This window comes from Aquarana catesbeiana, linkage group LG02 (assembly GCF_042186555.1).
Source record: "Aquarana catesbeiana isolate 2022-GZ linkage group LG02, ASM4218655v1, whole genome shotgun sequence".
Lineage (NCBI taxonomy): Eukaryota > Metazoa > Chordata > Amphibia > Anura > Ranidae > Aquarana > Aquarana catesbeiana.
The window spans coordinates 800,076,232-800,096,867 of NC_133325.1; the positions used below are offsets into that span (position 1 = coordinate 800,076,232).

The 20,636-nt window shown below is 47.6% G+C and overlaps 1 protein-coding gene across 1 annotated transcript in view; it reads right to left on the minus strand.

Moving 5' to 3' along the window:
• Positions 1 to 20,220, minus strand: part of MAN1A2 (mannosidase alpha class 1A member 2) — a 162,070-nt gene extending 141,850 nt beyond the window's left edge. The window contains exon 1 of the mRNA XM_073617528.1: positions 17,735 to 20,220. Within this exon, the coding sequence (XP_073473629.1) occupies positions 17,735 to 18,042 (308 nt within the window). The 5' untranslated portion in view covers positions 18,043 to 20,220. The remainder of the gene's footprint in view (positions 1 to 17,734) is intronic.
• Between the last annotated feature and the right edge of the window lie 416 nt (positions 20,221 to 20,636).

The window sequence follows — 20,636 nt, forward strand, 5'->3', positions numbered from 1 at the left end:
GGAGGGCCATAGACTTCAATGTTAACCCTCAAAATTTACATAACAGAGAGTCCGACTTTATAGAAGGACAACAAGTCATAACCAATTCGCACTCATCCAAAGATGCATAAAACTCGCACTACGAAGTCACGTCAGGTGTGAATGGAGCCTGAGGGAGGCGGGGGCAAAGTGTTGTCACCTGTCAACAAGAAGAGCTCAAACAAGGACCTTCATTGGAGGACCAACACAGATTATTTTATTAACCACTTGCCAACCTTTACATACCGATATACGTCGGCACAAGGGCAGCGGTGGGCGTACCTGTACGTCCCCTTTAATTAGTGGTCGGGCGCACCTGCCCCGTACAGCGTGCCCGCGGACTCAATGTCCCAGCGATCGTGTCACAAAGTGGCAGAACAGGGAGATTCCTATGTAAACAAACCATTTCCCTGTTCTGCCTTGTGACATGACAGAGATCACTGCTCCCTGTCATCAGGAGCAGTGATTGTGGTCATGTGACTGGAAGCCCATCCCCCCCACAGTTAGAATCACTCCCTAGGACACATTTAACCCCTTGATCGCCCCCTAGTGTTTAACCCCTTCACTGGCAGTGACATTTATACAGTAATCTGTGCATTTTTATAGCACCGATCGCTGTATAAATGTGAACAGTCCCAAAATAGTGTCAAATGTGTCCACCGCAATGTCGCAGTCACGATAAAAAGATCGACGCCATTACTGATAAAAAAAAAAAAAAATTATAATAAAAATGCCATAAATCTATCCCCTATTTTGTAGACGCTATAACTTTTGCGCAAACCAATCAATATACGCTTATTGCGATTTTTTTTTTTTACCAAAAATATGTAGAAGAATACATATCGGTCTAAACTGAGGAAAAAAAATAGTTTTTTTTTTTTTTATACATTTTTGGGGGATATTTATTATAGCAAAAAGTAAAAAAAAAATTGCTTTTTTTTTTTTTTTCCCAAAATTGTCGCTCTTTTTTTGTTTATAGCACAAAAAATAAAAACTGCAGAGGTGATCAAATACCACCAAAAGAAATCTCTATTTGTGGGGAAAAAAGGACATCAATTTTGATTGGGTGCAACGTCGCACGACCACGCAATGGTCAGTTAAAGCGACAAAACGCTGAATCGCAAAAAGTGCTCTGGTCAGGAAGGGGGTAAAATCTTCCGGGGGCTGAAGCGGTTACGCTGCAAATTTAAAAAGAAAATACATTAAAAAAAAAAAAAAAAAAAAACACATTACGTGACAGTGTAAAATCTCAAAGTCTAAATAGGTGTGTCCCTGGTGACCAGCACAAGGCCCCGCTCACCAATTAGCTGGGACTACATTTTATACACACACACCGGTATATACAGGGGTTGCATGCATCCCAATGCCGTCTACAGGGACACGCGGCTGCATGTGCCCCACTATGACATGGGGGTGCAAATACCCAAACTCACCCTGTGTGCATTCGGGGACCCGCACCTCATATTGGGACCAGCAACTGTGTCCCAATAGACGATAATGGGATGCACGCAACACCTGCTAGTAAAAGACGGCCCTGCGTCCCACGCAGCTAATGGCCGAGGCGTAGACGAGGCCTAAGAAGAAAAAAAAAAATACTAATCAGCGGAGATGCAGCACAAAGATAGAAATGTTTTAGTCATTGAACAGCGAAATGTTAGAGTGAAGGTTCAGCCATCCCGACCCTTCATCAAATATATAATAAGATCTGCTACATTATAAAAAGCAAGAAACCAGCAATGATACAATTAGATACACAGTAATGATTGGATAACAAGGATATACAAAGTAACAACAGTAGTAATGGCTGATCAGGAAGCAGATACTGGAAATATCATCTGATGATGGGGGGAGGGCGGAATGGCGGCGGATACGCGGCTCGGGCAGATGGAGGCCGTTATTAAATATTATAAATCAATTTCACTGCAAATTGTGAGGCGGCTCTGATTATGCCCAGCACTGTACTCGGCTTATGAAGGTCTCCTGCATTACAACAGGTCCTCTTTACATCTTATGTTTACGAGGTGAAGAGCTGCTTTCTATTACAAGGAAATATTTATGCTGTGAAATCTCTGGAGCCCCTTCACTAGAGCCGGAGCCGCAAATCATCAAACCAAGAAATCAGTAGATGGAGATGTTTTACATGTGAGCACTCAATGACTGCAGGGGATACCCAGCAAAACCCACCACCAGATGTACTCTACATAGAGACTGACTACAGGACATCCGTATACAGCACTGGTTCTCAACTACTGGTATACAGCATCTCACAAAACTAAGTACACCCCTCACATTTGTGCAAATCTTTTCTTCTATCTTTTCATGTGACAACACTGAAGAAATGACACTTGTCTACAATGTAAAGTAGTGAGTGTACAGCTTGTATAACAGTGTAAATTTGATGTCCCCTCAAAATAACTCAACACACAGCCATTAATGTCTAAACCGCTGGCAACAAAAGTCAGTACACCCCTAAGTGAAAATCTCCAAATTGGGCCCAAAGTGTCAATTTTTTGTGTGGCCACCATTATTTTCCAGCACTACCTTAACCCTCTTGGGCATGGAGGTCACCAGATCTTCACAGGTTGTCACTGGAGTCCTCTTCCCCTCCTCCATGATGACATCACAGAGCTGGTGGATGTTAGAGACCTTGCGCTCCTCCACCTTCTGTTTGAGGATGTCCCACAGATGATCAATAGGGCTTAGGTCTGGAGACATGCTTGGCCAGTCCATCACCTTTACCCTCAGCTTCTTTAGCAAGGCAGTGGTCATCTTGGAGGTGTGTTTGGGGTGGTTATCATGTTGGAATACTGCCCTGTGGCCCGGTCTCTGAAGGGAGGGGATCATGCTCTGCTTCAGTATATCACAGTACATGTTGGCATTCATGGTTCCCTCAATGATCTGTAGCTCCCCAGTGCCGGCAGCACTCATGCAGCCCCAGACCATGACACTCCCACCACCATGCATGACTGTAGACAAGACACACTTGTCTTTGTCCTCCTCACCTGGTTGCCGCCACACACGCTTGTCACCATCTGAACTAAATAAGTTTATCTTGATCTCATCAGACCACAGGACATGGTTCCAGTAATCCATGTCCTTAGTCTGCTTGTCTTCAGCAAACTGTTTGTGGACTTTCTTGCACATCATCTTTAGAAGAGGCTTCCTTCTGGGATGACAGCCATGCAGACCAATTTGATGCAGTGTGCGGCGTATGGTCTGAGCACTGACAGGCTGACCCCCCACCCCTACAACCTCTGCAGCAATGCTGGCAGCACTCATACGTCTATTTCCCAAAGACAACCTCTGGATATGACGCTGAGCACGTGACCTCAACTTCTTTGGTGGACCATGGCGAGGCCTGTTCTGAGTGGAACCTGTCCTGTTATACCGCTGTATGGTCTAGGCCACCGTGCTGCAGCTCGGTTTCAGGGTCTTGGCAATCTTCTTATAGCCTAGACCAGGGGTCTCAAACTGGCGGCCCTCCAGCTGTTGCTAAACTACAAGTCCTATCATGCCTCTGCCTGTGGGAGTCATGCTTGTAACTGTCAGCCTTGCAATGCCTCATGGGACTTGTAGTTTCACAACATCTGAAGGGCCACCAGTTTGAGACCCCCTGGCCTAGGCCATCTTTATGTAGAGCAACAATTCTTTTTTCAGATCCTTAGAGAGTTCTTTGCCATGAGGTGCCATGTTGAACTTCCAGTGACCAGTATGAGAGTGAGAGCGATAACACCAAATTTAAACACACCTGCTCCCCATTCACACCTGAGACCTTGTAACACTAACGAGTCACATGACACCGGGGAGGGAAAATGACTAATTGGCCCCAATTTGGACATTTTCACTTAGGGGTGTACTCACTTTTGTTGACAGCGGTTTAGACATTAATGGCTGTGTGTTGAGTTATTTTGAGGGGACATCAAATTTACACTGTTATACAAGCTGTACACTCACTACTTTACATTGTAGCAAAGTGTCATTTCTTCAGTGTTGTCACATGAAAAGATAGAAGAAAAGATTTACACAAATGTGAGGGGTGTACTCACTTTTGTCAGATACTGTATATAGATACATAGGGGGATACAGAGAAAAGCCCACCACCGGATGTACTGTACACCAAGTGACTGCGACTACAGTACATCCAGAATATAATTATATATATATACATACATACATACATACATACATACACACACACACACACACACACACACACACACACACACATCACAATGAGGAATACTGCACAAAACAAAAAAGTTTTGAGAACATGAAAACGTATTAAACATTACGTCCTGGTCCTGGTTACTACAGTCATTTTACAGGCTTAGTTATAAATTGGAGACTAGCATCTGATTGGTTCCTGTTAATGCCGGCGCTATTTTCTGCATGTTTTGCAGCGAGTTTGGCTCCAGCACACAGTATAAGGTGGTCTATCAGAGCCGGGGGCATAGTGGGGGGGCACTGTGGCCTTTTTTTTTACCTTTAGCCATTACAGCATTCCCTTTAATCTTCAACCCTGAAAATTAGAAGGGAAGAATGTGATTGGCAGGTGTGATAAAGAAGAGGCAGTTGATGGGAGGAGGCCGTGTTCTCGGAGAGGTTAGTAGGACATGGAGATGAAGATTTCTCGGGTACTCGGAGTGCTTGCGGCATTGATCTGTCTGCTGTGTGATGGGAAGAGATTAGCAGGCATGAGGCTGGTTGGGCTCTCTCTCTCGAGGGCTGTAAATATTTTAACTAATTCACATCCAGGGGTCTTCAAAACTGAGCAATAAGTAGTCCCGGAGGATGCATGCATTGCAATCGGTGACATCAAGTAAATCACCAACCTGACTGTATAGTGATATATGGGTCCTAGGGCCAACACCGGGGCAGAAACACAGTGCCACTGACTCCAATGTAATGGTAGAGAAGGATTGGATGGTACACCCCCCTCCAGACAAGGGCAGACAGTATGGCACTACCTTCCAAGATAAGGGCAAAGAAAAGATGGCACCGCCTGCAAGTCAATGGCAGAGAGAGGGCGGCTCCGACACCCAAGAACTAAAATAAAACAAGTACAGTGCTTTGAAAAAAAGTATTCATACCCCTTGAAACGTTCCACATTTTGTCATGTCACATCCAAAAACTTAACCGATGTGAATGTACAATGTATATGTAAAGCGCTGCGTAAATTGATGGCTCTAAGTACTTTAAATAATAATAATAATAATAATAATTATTATTGTATTTTATTGGGATTTTATGTGACAGACCAACACAAAGTGGCACATAATTGTGAAGTTGAACTAAAATGATAAATGATACAAATAAATATGTGAAAAGTGTGGGGGGGGGGGGGGGACATTTGTATTCAGCCCCCTTTACTCTGATACCCCTAACTAAAATCTAGTAGAACCAATTGCCTTCAGAAGTCACCCAATTAGTAAATAGAGTCCACCTGTGTGTCATTTAATCTCAGTATAAATACAGCTGTTCTGTGAAGCCCTCAGAGGTTTGTTAGAGAACCTAAGTGAAGAAACAGCATCATGAAGGCCAAGGAACACACCAGACAGGTCAGGGATAAAGTTGTGGAGAAGTATAAAGCAGGGTTAGGTTATAAAAAAAAAAAATCTCCCAAGCTTTGATCATCTCACGGAGCTCTGTTCAATCCATCATCGGAAAATGGAAAGAGTATGGCACAACTGCAAACCTACCAAGACATGGCCGTCCACCTAAACTGACCGGCCGGGCAAGGAGAGCATTCATCAGAGAAGAGCCAAGAGGTCCATGGTAACTCTGGAGGAGCTGCAGAGATCCACAGCTCAGGTGGAAGAATCTGTCCACAGGACAACTATTAGTCGTGTTCTCCACAAATCTGCCCTTTATGGAAGAGTGACAAGAAGAAAGACATTGGTGAAAGAAAGTCATAAGAAGTCCTGTTTGTAGTTTGTGAGAAGCCATGTGGAGGACACAGCAAACATGTGGAAGAAGGTGCTCTGGTCAGATGAGACCAAAATTCAACTTTATGGCCTAAAAGCAAAACGCTATGTGTGGGGGGAAAACTAACACAGCATATCACCCTGAACACATCATCCCCACCGTGAAACATGGTGGTGGCAGCATCATGTGGTGGGGATGGTTTTCTTCATCAGGGACAGGGAAGCTGGTCAGAGTTGATGGGAAGATGGATGGAGCCAAATACAGGACAATCTTAGAAGAAAACCTGTTATGCAACGTACACACGAGTGGACTTTTCTATCGGACTGGTCTGACGGACCGAGTCCAGCGGACAATCCGACCGCGTGTGAGCTTCATTGGACCTTCGTCAGACTTTCAACAGAAAAAGTCCACTGGACTTAAGGTTTGGAACACGCTTCAAATCTTTATGATGTAACTCCGCCGGACCCAGAAATCCGTCTGTATGCTAGTCCGACGAACAAAAATCGACGCTAGGGCAGCTATTGGCTACTGGCTATCAACTTCCTTATTTTAGTCCGGTCGTACGTCATCACGTACGAGTCCGTCGGACTTTGGTGTGATCGTGTGTAGGCAAGTCCATTCTTTAAAAAGTCCGTTGAAATTCCATGGAAAGTCCGTCGGACCAGTCCAGTCAAAAAGTCTGCCCGTGTGTACGCGGCTTTAGAGTCTGCAGAAGACTTGAGACTGGGGCGGAGGTTCACCTTCCAGCAGGACAACGACCCGAAACATCCAGCCAGAGCTACAATGGAATGGTTTAGATCAAAGCATATACATGTGTTAGAATGGCCCAGTCACAGTCCAGACCTAAATCACATTGAGAATCTGTGGGAAGACTTGAAAATTGCTGTTCACAGACGCTCTCCATCCAATCTGACAGAACTTGAGATATTTTACAAAGAAGAAGAATGGGCAAAAATGTCCCTCTCTAGATGTGCAAAGCTTGTAGAGACATCCCCAAAAAGACTTGTAGAGAAAGGGGGTTCTACAAAGTATTGACTCCGGGGGGCGCCATACAAATGTACCCCCCCCCCCACACTTTTCACATATTTATTTGTATCATTTATCATTTTCCTTCCACTTCACAATTATGTGCCACTTTGTGTTGGTCATAAAATCCCAATAAAATACATTTTTCGTTTTTGGTTGTAACCTGACAAAATGTGGAACATTTCAAGGGGGTATGAATACTTTAAGGCACTGTAAATATAATACACCTTCCTATTTACTAATGCTAGCAGCATAAGGACTAAAAATAGTTATTGATTGGTAGAGTGAGGTTCCGCTTTAAGAACTAGGCGATCGTTTGTTTCCTGATTGCATCCACTTTGGTTACAAGCTCCGGTGAATGGCAGGGCGGGGCGATGGTTTGGGTGTCTGGCACACGGTAGCTGTGAAGAGAAGAGCTCCATCTCACCCAGCAGCTCCTTTATCATCAAACTACAGAGAAGAATAAGAAGAGCTCAGCACAAATCTCCCATCTCTGCTCAGGTCTCTGTATATCACACGTCTGCATTTCCCTGGTAGTCCCTCCCTGCTCACAGACAGACACGTGTCCCTCCGCCCTCAAACACTCTGCACAATTTAGACCCATATGAATAAGAAAGAGAGACTCTGCCATGACCGAGGCTCACACTGCTAGGCTTTCCTTTTGAGAATGCCAGTTCCCTGGCTGCTGGCTCCTGCTCTCTTAGTGCTCCTGCTCTGAACTTTTGGTCTTCACTAGGAATGGGCTCAGGCGTGTTCGAAATCCCACATGCCCCGATCTCACCAGGAAGCCGACACTGCACAGGGAGCGAGACATTTCCCGGTCGGCAGCCGCACAGATTGGAAGATGCCTCACCGCCTGCGATTAGCCGTGTGCTTCCTGGTGAGATCCCTAACACGCCCGGACCCATCTCCAGTCTTCACACAGTCTCTAGGCAGTCTGTTAGCTTGGAAAAGGAAGGGGGGGGGGGGAGCACATAGTCCCTTGCCAAACTAAGCTACGGGGCTGTGTGTTTCTATTGATGCACACAGTGTAGGAAGACACAACTCTAGTCCCTGCATACATTGGTGACTCCATAGGATGCAGCAAAAAAATGGAGTTTCCCTTGATGGGCGTGGATTAACTTATCTAAGCACATGTCAGGTTTCCCGTAAAACGTTCATGCTTGGTGCAAACACGACAGATCTGGGAGACGGTCAGAGACTGCAGACATGATACAGGAGATGATCAGAGACTGCAGACATAGTACAGGAGATGATCAGAGACTGCAGACAAAACACAGGAGATGATCAGAGACTGCAGACATGATACAGGAGATGATCAGAGACTGCAGACATGATACAGGAGATGATCAGAGACTGCAGACATGATACAGGAGATGATCAGAGACTGCAGACATGATACAGGAGATGATCAGAGACTGCAGACATAGTACAGGAGATGATCAGAGACTGCAGACATAGTACAGGAGATGGTCAGAGACTGCAGACATAGTACAGGAGATGGTCAGAGACTGCAGACATAATACAGGAGATGATCAGAGACTGCAGACATGATACAGGAGATGATCAGAGACTGCAGACATAGTACAGGAGATGATCAGAGACTGCAGACATAATACAGGAGATGATCAGAGACTGCAGACATAGTACAGGAGATGATCAGAGACCGCAGATTTGAATGTACTTCAATCATTTTCTTTATTGAGCAATGAGGGAGCCCCCATCCTGAGTGACAACCAATGATATTCTGCAATGCTTTCTGTGTAGCTGGAGAGCCCCCCATCCTGAGTGTAGCCCCTCGATGGGACCGCCCTCTTCCCGGTCAGCCTACAATGCCCAGGCCTGACGGTATGGGAGCCACACTTATCCTTCACCTAAATGTAAACATTTCACAGAATAAACCCTCCGATATCTCTCCTCCTGACGCCATTGTTTTCACAAGCCTCCTCCTGAATTGTCCTGGTTGGCACAGCGGCTCTCACCTTTATATATATAAATGTACATTATAGAAAAAGGAGTAAAATAACGGCTACAGAACAAAACACACATCTCACCACCTTCCAGGACATAAAACATCTAAGGTGTGTACTATACTCACATCACTACGGCCTACGCAGCAGGCAAGACAATGAGGCCGAGTCACTGAAGGAGTTGAGAATTTTCACTCAATAAAAGAAAGGAGTGAACGGTGACTTTAATTATTCCTCCGGGTGACAAACAAATCCGCGCCGAAATTCTTCATCCGGACAAGACTGGACATTCAGAGGGAACACAGCTTATTCAGTGACATTCCTCCACTCTTAGCAAATCACCCCAATTGTGTGTGCATGGGACGTGTAGGAGATGTGTAGGAGACATGTACAAGACATGTAGAAGTGTACGGGAGGTGTACGGGATGTGTAGGAGACGTGTATGGGAAGTGTATGGGACATGTGTAGGAGGCGTGCACATGACGTGTAGGAGATGTGTACAGGACGTGTATGAGATGTGTATGGGACACGTGTAGGAGATGTGTAGGAGATGTGTAGGAGACGTGTACAAAGCGTGTAGGAGATGTGTATGGGATGTGTATGGGACACATGTAGGAGATGTGTAGGAGACGTGTACAAGGCGTGTAGGAGACGTGTACAGGACATGTATGGGATGTGTATGGGACACATGTAGGAGATGTGTAGGAGACGTGTACAAGGCGTGTAGGAGACGTGTACAGGACATGTACGAGATGTGTATGGGACGTGTACAAGGCATGTAGAAGATTTGTAGGAGACGTGTACGGGACGTTTATGGGACGTGTACGGGACGTGTACAAGGCGTGTAGAAGATTTGTAGGAGACGTGTACGGGACGTGTACAAGGCGTGTAGAAGATTTGTAGGAGACGTGTACGGGACGTGTAGAAGATTTGTAGGAGACGTGTACGGGACGTGTACAAGGCGTGTAGAAGATTTGTAGGAGACGTGAATGGGACGTGTACGGGACGCGTACAAGGCGTGTAGAAGATTTGTAGGAGACGTGTATGGGACGTGTACAAGGCGTGTAGGAGATGTGTATGGGATGTGTATGGGATGTGTACGGGACATGTACAAGGCGTGTACGGGACGTGTACAGGATGTGTATTGGACGTATACGGGATGTGTACAAAGCGTATAGGAGACGTGTATGGGACGTATACGGGACATGTACAAGGCGTGTACGGGACGTGTACAGGATGTGTATGGGACGTATACGGGATGTGTACAAGGCGTGTAGAAGATTTGTAGGAGACGTGTATGGGACGTGTACAAGGCGTGTAGAAGATTTGTAGGAGACGTGTATGGGACGTGTACAAGGCGTGTAGGAGATGTGTGTGGGATGTGTATGGGATGTGTACGGGACATGTACAAGGCGTGTACGGGACGTGTACAGGATGTGTATTGGACGTATACGGGATGTGTACAAAGCGTATAGGAGACGTGTATGGGACGTATACGGGACATGTACAAGGCGTGTACGGGACGTGTACAGGATGTGTATGGGACATGTACAAGGCGTGTACGGGACGTGTACAGGATGTGTATGGGACGTATACGGGATGTGTACAAGGCGTGTACGAGACGTGTGACACATCAGCCTCAGTTCACTGGGGGACAACACCTCAGCTCATGTGTTGATATGAGGCTGGGTGACACCTTAGTAGTTGTACGGATATAAGGAACCGGGTGACAGATCTGCTTGTAGCTGTCAGCTTAGTTATGTGTTCATATGGAGTCAGGTGACACCTTAGAATGTGCGTCTCTATAAACCCGGATGACACATCAGCTTGTGAACTGTCAGCTGAGTGGAAGGGATCATTTACACTTTACTGCGGCTTTAACACACAATAAAGAGCCTACAGCTTCAACATTCTATTATTTATGATGTGTTTTTGATGCTTTGGTGGTGCTCTTTTGAAGCTTGTCAGATGGTGTGTGTGTGTATATATATTATATATCTATATCTCATACCTGTAATTTCTCCAAATATAGGCGAAGCTAAAGCTGAATTAAAGCTTCTCAAAAGCTGCAGGACCTTCAAGTGAGCTTTGTCATAGACTTCTATGGAGGCTTTGAAGATGCTTTGAAGCACCACTATAGCGACATGGGGTATACATTTTTGAAGCGAAGCAAACACAAGGTGTAAACAGGACAGTAACCTGACCATTTTATTTAGTGACGGGAGCTTTGACTGGCGTTCAGAGAGCTTCAACAAAGCCTTTCCGAAGCCTTGTTTTGAAGTAAAGTGTATGTAAACGAGCCATTAATGTGTCCATATGGAACTGGATGACACCATAATAAGTCTATGTCTATAAAGGAACTGGATGCCACCTTCCTAAGAGTATACAGCTGTATAGAACTACAGTGCCTTGAAAAAGTATTCATACCCCTTGAAGTTTCCCACATGTTGTCATGTTACAACCAAAAACATAAAAGTATTTTATTGGGATTTTATTTGATAGACCAACACAAAGTGGCTCATAATTGTGAAGTGGAGGGAAAATGATAAATGATACAAATAAATATGTGAAAAGTGTGGGGGGGGCATTTGTATTCAGCCCCCTTTACTGATACCCCTAACTAAAATCTAGAGGAACCAATTGCCTTCAGAAGTCACCTAATTAGTAAATAGAGCCCACCTGTGTGTCATTTAATCTCAGTATAAATACAGCTGTTCTGTGAAGCCCTCAGAGGTTTGTTAGAGAACCTTAGTGAACAAACAGCATCATGAAGGCCAAGGAACACACCAGACAGGTCAGGGATGAAGTTGTGGAGAAGTATAAAGCAGGGTTAGGTTATAAAAAAATCTCCCAAGCTTTGAACATCTCATGGAGCTCTGTTCAATCCATCATCGGAAAATGGAAAGAGTATGGTACAACTGCAAACCTACCAAGACATGGCCGTCCACCTAAACTGACCGGCCGGGCAAGGAGAACATTCATCAGAGAAGAGCCAAGAGGTCCATGGTAACTCTGGAGGAGCTGCAGAGATCCACAGCTCAGGTGGGAGAATCTGTCCACAGGACAACTATTAGTCGTGTTCTCCACAAATCTGCCCTTTATGGAAGAGTGACAAGAAGAAAGACATTGGTGAAAGAAAGTCATAAGAAGTCCTGTTTGTAGTTTGTGAGAAGCCATGTGGAGGACACAGCAAACATGTGGAAGAAGGTGATCTGGTCAGATGAGACCAAAATTCAACTTTTTGGCATAAAAGCAAAACGCTATGTGTGGGGAAAACTAACACTGCACATCACCCTGAACACACCATCCCCACTGTGAAACATGGTGGTGGCAGCATCATGTGGTGGGGATGGTTTTCTTCAGCAGGGACAGGGAAGCTGGTCAGAGTTGATGGGAAGATGGATAGAGACAAATACAGGACAATCTTAGAAGAAAACCTGTTAAGAGTCTACAAAAGACTTGAGACTGGGGCGGAGGTTCACCTTCCAGCAGGACAACGACCCGAAACATCCAGCCAGAGCTACAATGGAATGGTTTAGATCAAAGCATATTCATGTGTTAGAATGGTCCAGTCACAGTCCAGACCTAAATCACATTGAGAATCTGTGGCAAGACTTGAAAATTGCTGTTCACAGACGCTCTCCATCCAATCTGACAGAGCTTGAGATATTCTACAAAGAAGAATGGGCAGAAATGTCCTCTCTAGATGTGCAAAGCTGGTAGAGACATCCCCAAAAAGACTTGCAGCTGTAATTGCAGAGAAAGGAGGTTCTACAAAGTATTGACTCCGGGGGGCGCCATACAAATGTACCCCCCACACTTTTCACAGATTTGTAAAACATTTTGAAAATCATTTATCATTTTCCTTCCACTTCACAATTATGTGCCACTTTGTGTTGGTCTATCACATAAAATCCCAATAAAATACATTTATGTTTTTGCTTGTAACATGATGAAGTGTGGGAAATTTCAAGGGGTATGAATACTTTTTCAAGGCACTGTAGGTGACAGCTTTGTAAGTGTATTGTCTATACAGAACTGGGTGATATCTTTGCAAGCGTGTGTCTGCATGGAACTAGGAGATACCTTAGTAAGTGTATGTCTGTATCGGATGGGGGCAGGGTGGATTTGATTTAAATCACTAGTAAAAATAGCTCAATCCAAATCAACTCGATTTAAATCATCATTTTTAAAGACCAACTGTCATCTCTGTCCCGCTGTTGGCTCCTCCTCTGACCCGCTGTTGGCTCCTCCTCTGACCCGCTGTTGGCTCCTCCTCTGACCCGCTGTTGGCTCCTCCTCTGACCTGCCTCCTTTGACACCCTGTTGGCTCCCCCTCTGTCCCGCTGTTGGCTTCCCTTCTGACCCTCCTCCTCTGACCCGTTGTTGGCTCCCCCTTGGCTCCCCCTCTGACCCGCTGTTGGCTCCTCCTCTGACCTGCCTCCTCTGACCCGCTGTTGGCTCCTCCTCTGACCTGCCTCCTCTGACCCGCTGTTGGCTCCTCCTCTGACCTGCCTCCTCTGACCCGCTGTTGGCTCCTCCTCTGACCTGCCTCCTCTGACCCGCTGTTGGCTCCTCCTCTGACCTGCCTCCTCTGACCCGCTGTTGGCTCCTCCTCTGACCCGCTGTTGGCTCCTCCTCTGACCCGCTGTTGGCTCCTCCTCTGACCCGCTGTTGGCTCCTCCTCTGACTCGCTGTTGGCTCCTCCTCTGACTCGCTGTTGGCTCCTCCTCTGACTCGCTGTTGGCTCCTCCTCTGACCCGCTGTTGGCTCCTCCTCTGACCCGCTGTTGGCTCCTCCTCTGACCCGCTGTTGGCTCCTCCTCTGACCCGCTGTTGGTTTACCGACAGTCCTATTCACTTTAATGGGACAGCTGGTGATGCGGCAGGGACACAACAAGGTGAAGGACATGGCGGCTGCAGGTGATTGGACGCCTGCTAACAGGCGCGGCCATGATGGATCTGAAGTGACAGGTGCTCTTTAAATTTAAGGACTAATTCTTTCTGGTAGTTAGAATCTTTAATATTTACTAAACAAAATGAAGGTTTCCTATTTAGAATAAGCTGTCAGGTTAGTAAAACAGCGACATCAGAACTGATTCAATCATACAGTTTGTAGTGTACATAGGTATGCAAAACAATGGGATAAAGGAACATTCCTGAACTTTGTGTTATCTCATGGTTACTGTGACATTGTGTGAATGCATCACTACAGTGCATGTTATCTCAGCTTGCAGAGCTTGGATTCATTGAATGAGTTTACCAAAAATGTAAATATTGCAGAATTATACAGCATCATGCTACATAAGTACGCTTCATTTCATGCTGAATAAACTCAATTATTAATGTATCTTTAGATTTTTACTCCAAAGGCATTTTATCAAAATAAATTTGATTAAAAAAAAATTGATTTCAAATAAAAAAAATCCAATTTTATAATTTGACAATAAAAATCATTGGTTTATATCCACCCTAGATGGGGGGGTGACAATGTAGTAAGTCTACATCTAAGAAATTGGGAGACACCCTAGTAAGTGTATAGCTATATAGGAAGGGGAGACACCTTGTATTGTCTATATGTATCCAGGCGATACCTAAGTATATGTCTGTATGGAATGAGAGACACCTTAGTATGTCTGTAAAGAACTGGGTGACACCCTGACTGTCCATAAAAGGTGACATTCCATTGTGTTTTCACCACACTGAATAACCCATCAGCCCTGTAGATGTGTCCATACCGGACAGGCTGACCCCTCATCCCCTGTAGATGTGTCCATACCGGACAGGCTGACCCCTCACCCCCTGTAGATGTGTCCATACCGGACAGGCTGACCCCTCACCCCCTGTAGATGTGTCCATACCGGACAGACTGACCCCTCACCCCCTGTAGATGTGTCCATACCGGACAGGCTGACCCCTCATCTCCTGTAGATGTGTCCATACCGGACAGACTGACCTCTCACCCCCTGTAGATGTGTCCATACCGGACAGGCTGACCCCTCATCTCCTGTAGATGTGTCCATACCGGACAGACTGACCCCTCATCCCCTGTAGATGTGTCCATACCGGACAGACTGACCCCTCATCCCCTGTAGATGTGTCCATACCGGACAGACTGACCTCTCACCCCCTGTAGATGTGTCCATACCGGACAGGCTGACCCCTCATCTCCTGTAGATGTGTCCATACCGGACAGACTGACCTCTCACCCCCTGTAGATGTGTCCATACCGGACAGACTGACCCCTCACCCCCTGTAGATGTGTCCATACCGGACAGACTGACCCCTCATCTCCTGTAGATGTGTCCATACCGGACAGACTGACCCCTCATCTCCTGTAGATGTGTCCATACCGGACAGACTGACCTCTCACCCCCTGTAGATGTGTCCATACCGGACAGGCTGACCCCTCACCCCCTGTAGATGTGTCCATACCGGACAGGCTGACCCCTCATCTCCTGTAGATGTGTCCATACCGGACAGACTGACCTCTCACCCCCTGTAGATGTGTCCATACCGGACAGGCTGACCCCTCACCCCCTGTAGATGTGTCCATACCGGACAGGCTGACCCCTCATCTCCTGTAGATGTGTCCATACCGGACAGGCTGACCCCTCACCCCCTGTAGATGTGTCCATACCGGACAGGCTGACCCCTCATCCCCTGTAGATGTGTCCATACCGGACAGGCTGACCCCTCATCCCCTGTAGATGTGTCCATACCGGACAGGATGACCCCTCACCCCCTGTAGATGTGTCCATACCGGACAGACTGACCCCTCATCCCCTGTAGATGTGTCCATACCGGACAGGCTGACCCCTCATCCCCTGTAGATGTGTCCATACCGGACAGGATGACCCCTCACCCCCTGTAGATGTGTCCATACCGGACAGACTGACCCCTCATCCCCTGTAGATGTGTCCATACCGGACAGGCTGACTCCTCATCCCCTGTAGATGTGTCCATACCGGACAGGCTGACCCCTCACCCCCTGTAGATGTGTCCATACCGGACAGGCTGACCCCTCACCCCCTGTAGATGTGTCCATACCGGACAGGATGACCCCTCATCCCCTGTAGATGTGTCCATACCGGACAGACTGACCCCTCATCCCCTGTAGATGTGTCCATACCGGACAGGCTGACATCTCATCCCCTGTAGATGTGTCCATACCGGACAGGCTGACATCTCATCCCCTGTAGATGTGTCCATACCGGACAGGCTGACATCTCATCCCCTGTAGATGTGTCCATACCGGACAGGCTGACCCCCCACACCCTGTAGATGTGTCCATACCGGACAGGCTGACATCTCATCCCCTGTAGATGTGTCCATACGGCACTGGCTGACATTTCACTAGGTGTGTTCTCATGATTGTGCCTCGCAGCGAGACTCTGTACTGCTGAATGTTCCTGTCAGTCTTCTACACCACCATAGAAATGACATGGGAGAGCCCCCCCGTGTGCTCACATCCTCGGAGGGACCCGGGGCCATGGAAACACATCACCATCATCATCATCATCATCATCATCCACGCTGCTTTCTATCTGCCTTGTAACAGATAAATATTCTACACGCACAACTGCGTCAGTCTAATCAGAGGTGCAGGAATCATCACCGGCATCAGGGAGCAAATAAAACACAACATACAAAACAACACACACACACACAACACACACATACACAACACACACAACACACACACACACACACAACACACACAACACACACACACAGAGCTCGCCGGGTGTCACTGACATAAAAAAAAGTTACCGAACAGAAAACTCAAAGTCACCACCAGCCTGACGTCCCCCCTTCCCCCGCTGTGCACTACCCTCACCGGAAACATTATCTGTGTGTTTATTCTTCTATTATATCATTTATTTCCCCTTACTTCTATCTCCTTAGAGATCCAATTCTCCTGGTATAAAAAAAAAACCATTAGAAGTCAAGCTGGAGTATACATTTAGATTATATAGTAAAAAAAAAATAAAAATAATAATAATAATAATAATAATAAATATTACATATACACACAAAGCTTGAATTTCTAATAAAAAAACACAATTATATAATAAATATCAATAAATATATTTAATAATAATACCCAAGCTTGAAAAAAATTATATATACACAATGATTAAATATTAATAATTGTGTTTGTATTTAATAAAGAATATATAACACCCAATTGAAATGATAGAGATATATATAGATATATATATATATATACATACATACATACATACACACATACAGTATACAATGTGTGTTTCAAGTGGGTATTATATATTCTTAATAAATGCAATTATTGATATGTAATCATTTTTGTGTACACACACACATATATACTATATATATATATATATATATATATATATATATATATATATATAAAGTTCTAATTCATTATTATTATTAGTATTTAGTATTATTGATAAACACAGGAGAAAATATATATAATTCTCCTGTGTATATAAAATACATAAATTAAAAAAAATAATTGTATTTAATAAAGAATATATCATACCCAATTGAAACACACATTGTATACTGTATGTATGTGTGTGTGATATAATATATATCTCTATCTCCAATGCAGTGTCCTATACATTTCTTAATCCCCAGTCTAAGAAAACTTCCACTAAACACACCAGAAGGATTTGGAATCTTGAGGCGTATACATTGTATCATTGTTCTGTATCACTCTTGAATGGTTTTGCTCCTTTAACTTAATAATTTGTATCCAACAACAACATATAAGAAAAGTTAGGTAGGTACGTCATTTGGGATTACCTGTGGCGATGCTGGTCGTGGCCCTGGCCGTGGATGAGGAAGTTCCCGGTGATTTTATCCCCCTTATCGGAGTCTATGTGGGGGATCAGCACGTCCTCCAGGCCCAGGTCGAAGCGTTTGTGTTTGGACGAGTCCGGGAGGAAGAAGAAAGCCCCGAAACACAGCGTGATGAAGGCACTGAGGATGAGGAGCAGGATGAACTTCTCGGAGAGCCTCAGGGTGGCACGGTGATGGGGGATAGAAGAGGCCCCCAGGTTGAGTGCCGGGATCCTGCGCCCGGAGAGCGGGAGCAGAGCCGGGGTGGTCATGTCTGAAGTGGACAGAGGGGGGGGGAGGGGGGGGGAACGGCAGGCCTCAGGTGATGCCAAACGTACAATGCATTGAGGGGCACGGGAAAGTCACTGGTACCCCTGAACCCCGGCTTTTATTTTCTGAGTCCAGATGTGCGATTTGATATTAGGGGGGGGGGAGGTGTCCACAACAAGGCCACTGATCGGGATGTCAGGACGGGGTTTTTTACCCGGTACCGGGTGTTTGTGTCTTCTCAGCAAGCTTGGTGTCAAGTGCCATCTGTCCCCAGTGCTCTGCCAGGTGTGACTCAATTGCCAGTCATACGGTGCCAGCTGCCACCATGTAAGGTGCCAGATTTCAAAGGAAACAGGTGCCCCCTCCCCCCCTCACGATGCCACAGAACCGGCAATGTCTCCTCAACAAAGATCCAGGACAGGTCTACCCCCAATGGGCTCCCTGCGGTGCCAGCCCTCTCCCTAGGCACAGAGCGTGGAAGGCAACGTGTCTCTCTCCAGGGCCAGCAGACAATGCCAGCTTATGTATGCCCAAAGCGATGCCAGATGTCTTTCCCCCCGGTGGCAGCGATCTCCCAGATCACTGCACTGTGTGGGTGCCAGCGGGTCTCCTCAGGTGCTGAAAGGTGGCAGCGTCAGGCGGGGAGCCCCCCTGGTCCAGTGCCAGCAGAACCCCTAGAACCCGGACACGCCTGATGCTTGCTGTGCCCCTCTTCTCAGATGCTGGGCAGATGTCTGCAGCCTCTTCCAGGTAAACCTCTAATGGCAGGCGGGTTCCCACCGCTGTACCCCTAAGATCCAACTAGACTGATGCCAGTGGTGCCCCTTTACTCCAATGCTGGGCAGAGGTCTGTGGTGGTGGCAGGAGCCTGTGCAAGCAAGGTGCCCCCCCCCACTGCTGTACCCCAAGAACCAACTAGACTAACGCCAGCAGGTGCCCCTTTACTCCAATGCTTGTCAGACGACTCTGATGGCGGCAGTCCATGAAAATCGGGGTCTCCCCCACAGCTGTGCCCCGAGATCCGACAAGTCCAAAACCAGCGGGGGGTCCCTTTACTCCGATGCTGGTGGCGGCCCCCCCGTGCGCCCCGGGATATGACAAGTCTGATGCCTGCCGTGCCCCTTTTACTCCAATGCTGGGTGGATGTCTGTCCAGGCAGGGGGTCCCCTCGGGGCTGTACCCCAAAATCTGACAAGCCTGATGCCCCCGGTGGGGGTAGGGGTGGAACCCCCTGGACCCGTGCACCCCTCAGATGATGATCCCTTTAGCAGAGTCAGGCGGGGGGGTGTGCCCTCTGGTGGGTCCCCGGCAGGGTGCCCCGTGCACCCCTCTGTTGGTAGGGGGTCCCGGTGGGAGGGTCAGGCGCTGGTGTCCCCTTTGGTGGGTCCCCGACAGGGTCCCCTTTATGGCGCTCCTCTGATGGTAAGGGGTCCCGGTGAGAGGGTCAGGCGGGGGGGTGTCCCCTCAGGTGGGTCCCCGGCAGTGTGCCCCGTGCGCCCCTCTGATAGGGGATCCCGGTGAGAGGGTCAGGCGGGGGGGTGTCCCCTCAGGTGGGTCCCCGGCAGTGTGCCCCGTGCGCCCCTCTGATAGGGGATCCCTGTGGGAGGGTCAAGCGGGGTGCCCCCCCCCTGTTTGTGGTCAGGATGAGGTAGAAGGGTCTCCGGTGGGGTGCCCCGTGCGCCCCTCTGATAATAGGGGTCTCCGGGTGTTTGAGGCTGGGTGTACCCCAATATTAAGTCTCCAGCAGGGGGCGCTGTGTGTCTGCGGTGCCCCTCCGATGTTAGCGCCCTCCGGTGGGCTGAGGTGGGGGTCTCTGGGGGGCCTCCGGTAGGGTGAGTTGGGGGTCTCCGGGGGGTCCCTGGTGGGGTTCCCCTCTGTATCAGGACTCAGGGTGAGGCGGGGTGCCCCCCCACTGCTGTACCCCAAGATCTGGGGGTCCCCTCCTGGCACACGTCTGTGGTGCCCCCCCCTCTCCTCCTGGCAGTGGCGCCCCCTCTCGGTGTGCGGACACTCAGTCCCGGCGGGGTGTCCTCAGGCGGTATTCCCCGGTGCTCTCGGCCTGTACCGGGCCCGGCTCTCTGCCTCTTCTCGCTCCTCAGACGTTCAGCGATGACGGCGCCATCTTGGCCGGGCGGGCGGAGCGAGGAGGGGCTGCCATGGAGACGCCGAGCTTCCAGTAGCCAATCACCAAGGAGCACCGCTGGCAGCCGCTGAGGAACTGAGAGGGGACGCGTCACTTCCGCCGCGGGGGCGGGGGCGGGGCGAGGCGGCGGAGCCGGCGCCATTTTAGGTGTGGGCAAACTGAGGGGGAAGTAAGGGCAATAGTGTTGGAGGGCTTATTATTCATCCTAATTACCCCATGAGGGGTATGAATTCACCACCCTAGTCCTCAATCTGTCACAATGTAAAATACCTGTGTGAGAAGCCTCTGATGGAAGCTTACAATGTAAAATACCCGTGTGAGAAGCCTCTGATGGGAGCTCACAATGTAAAATACCCGGGTGAGAAGCTTCTGATGGAAGCTTACAATGTAAAATACCCGTGTGAGAAGCCTCTGATGGGAGCTCACAATGTAAAATACCCGGGTGAGAAGCTT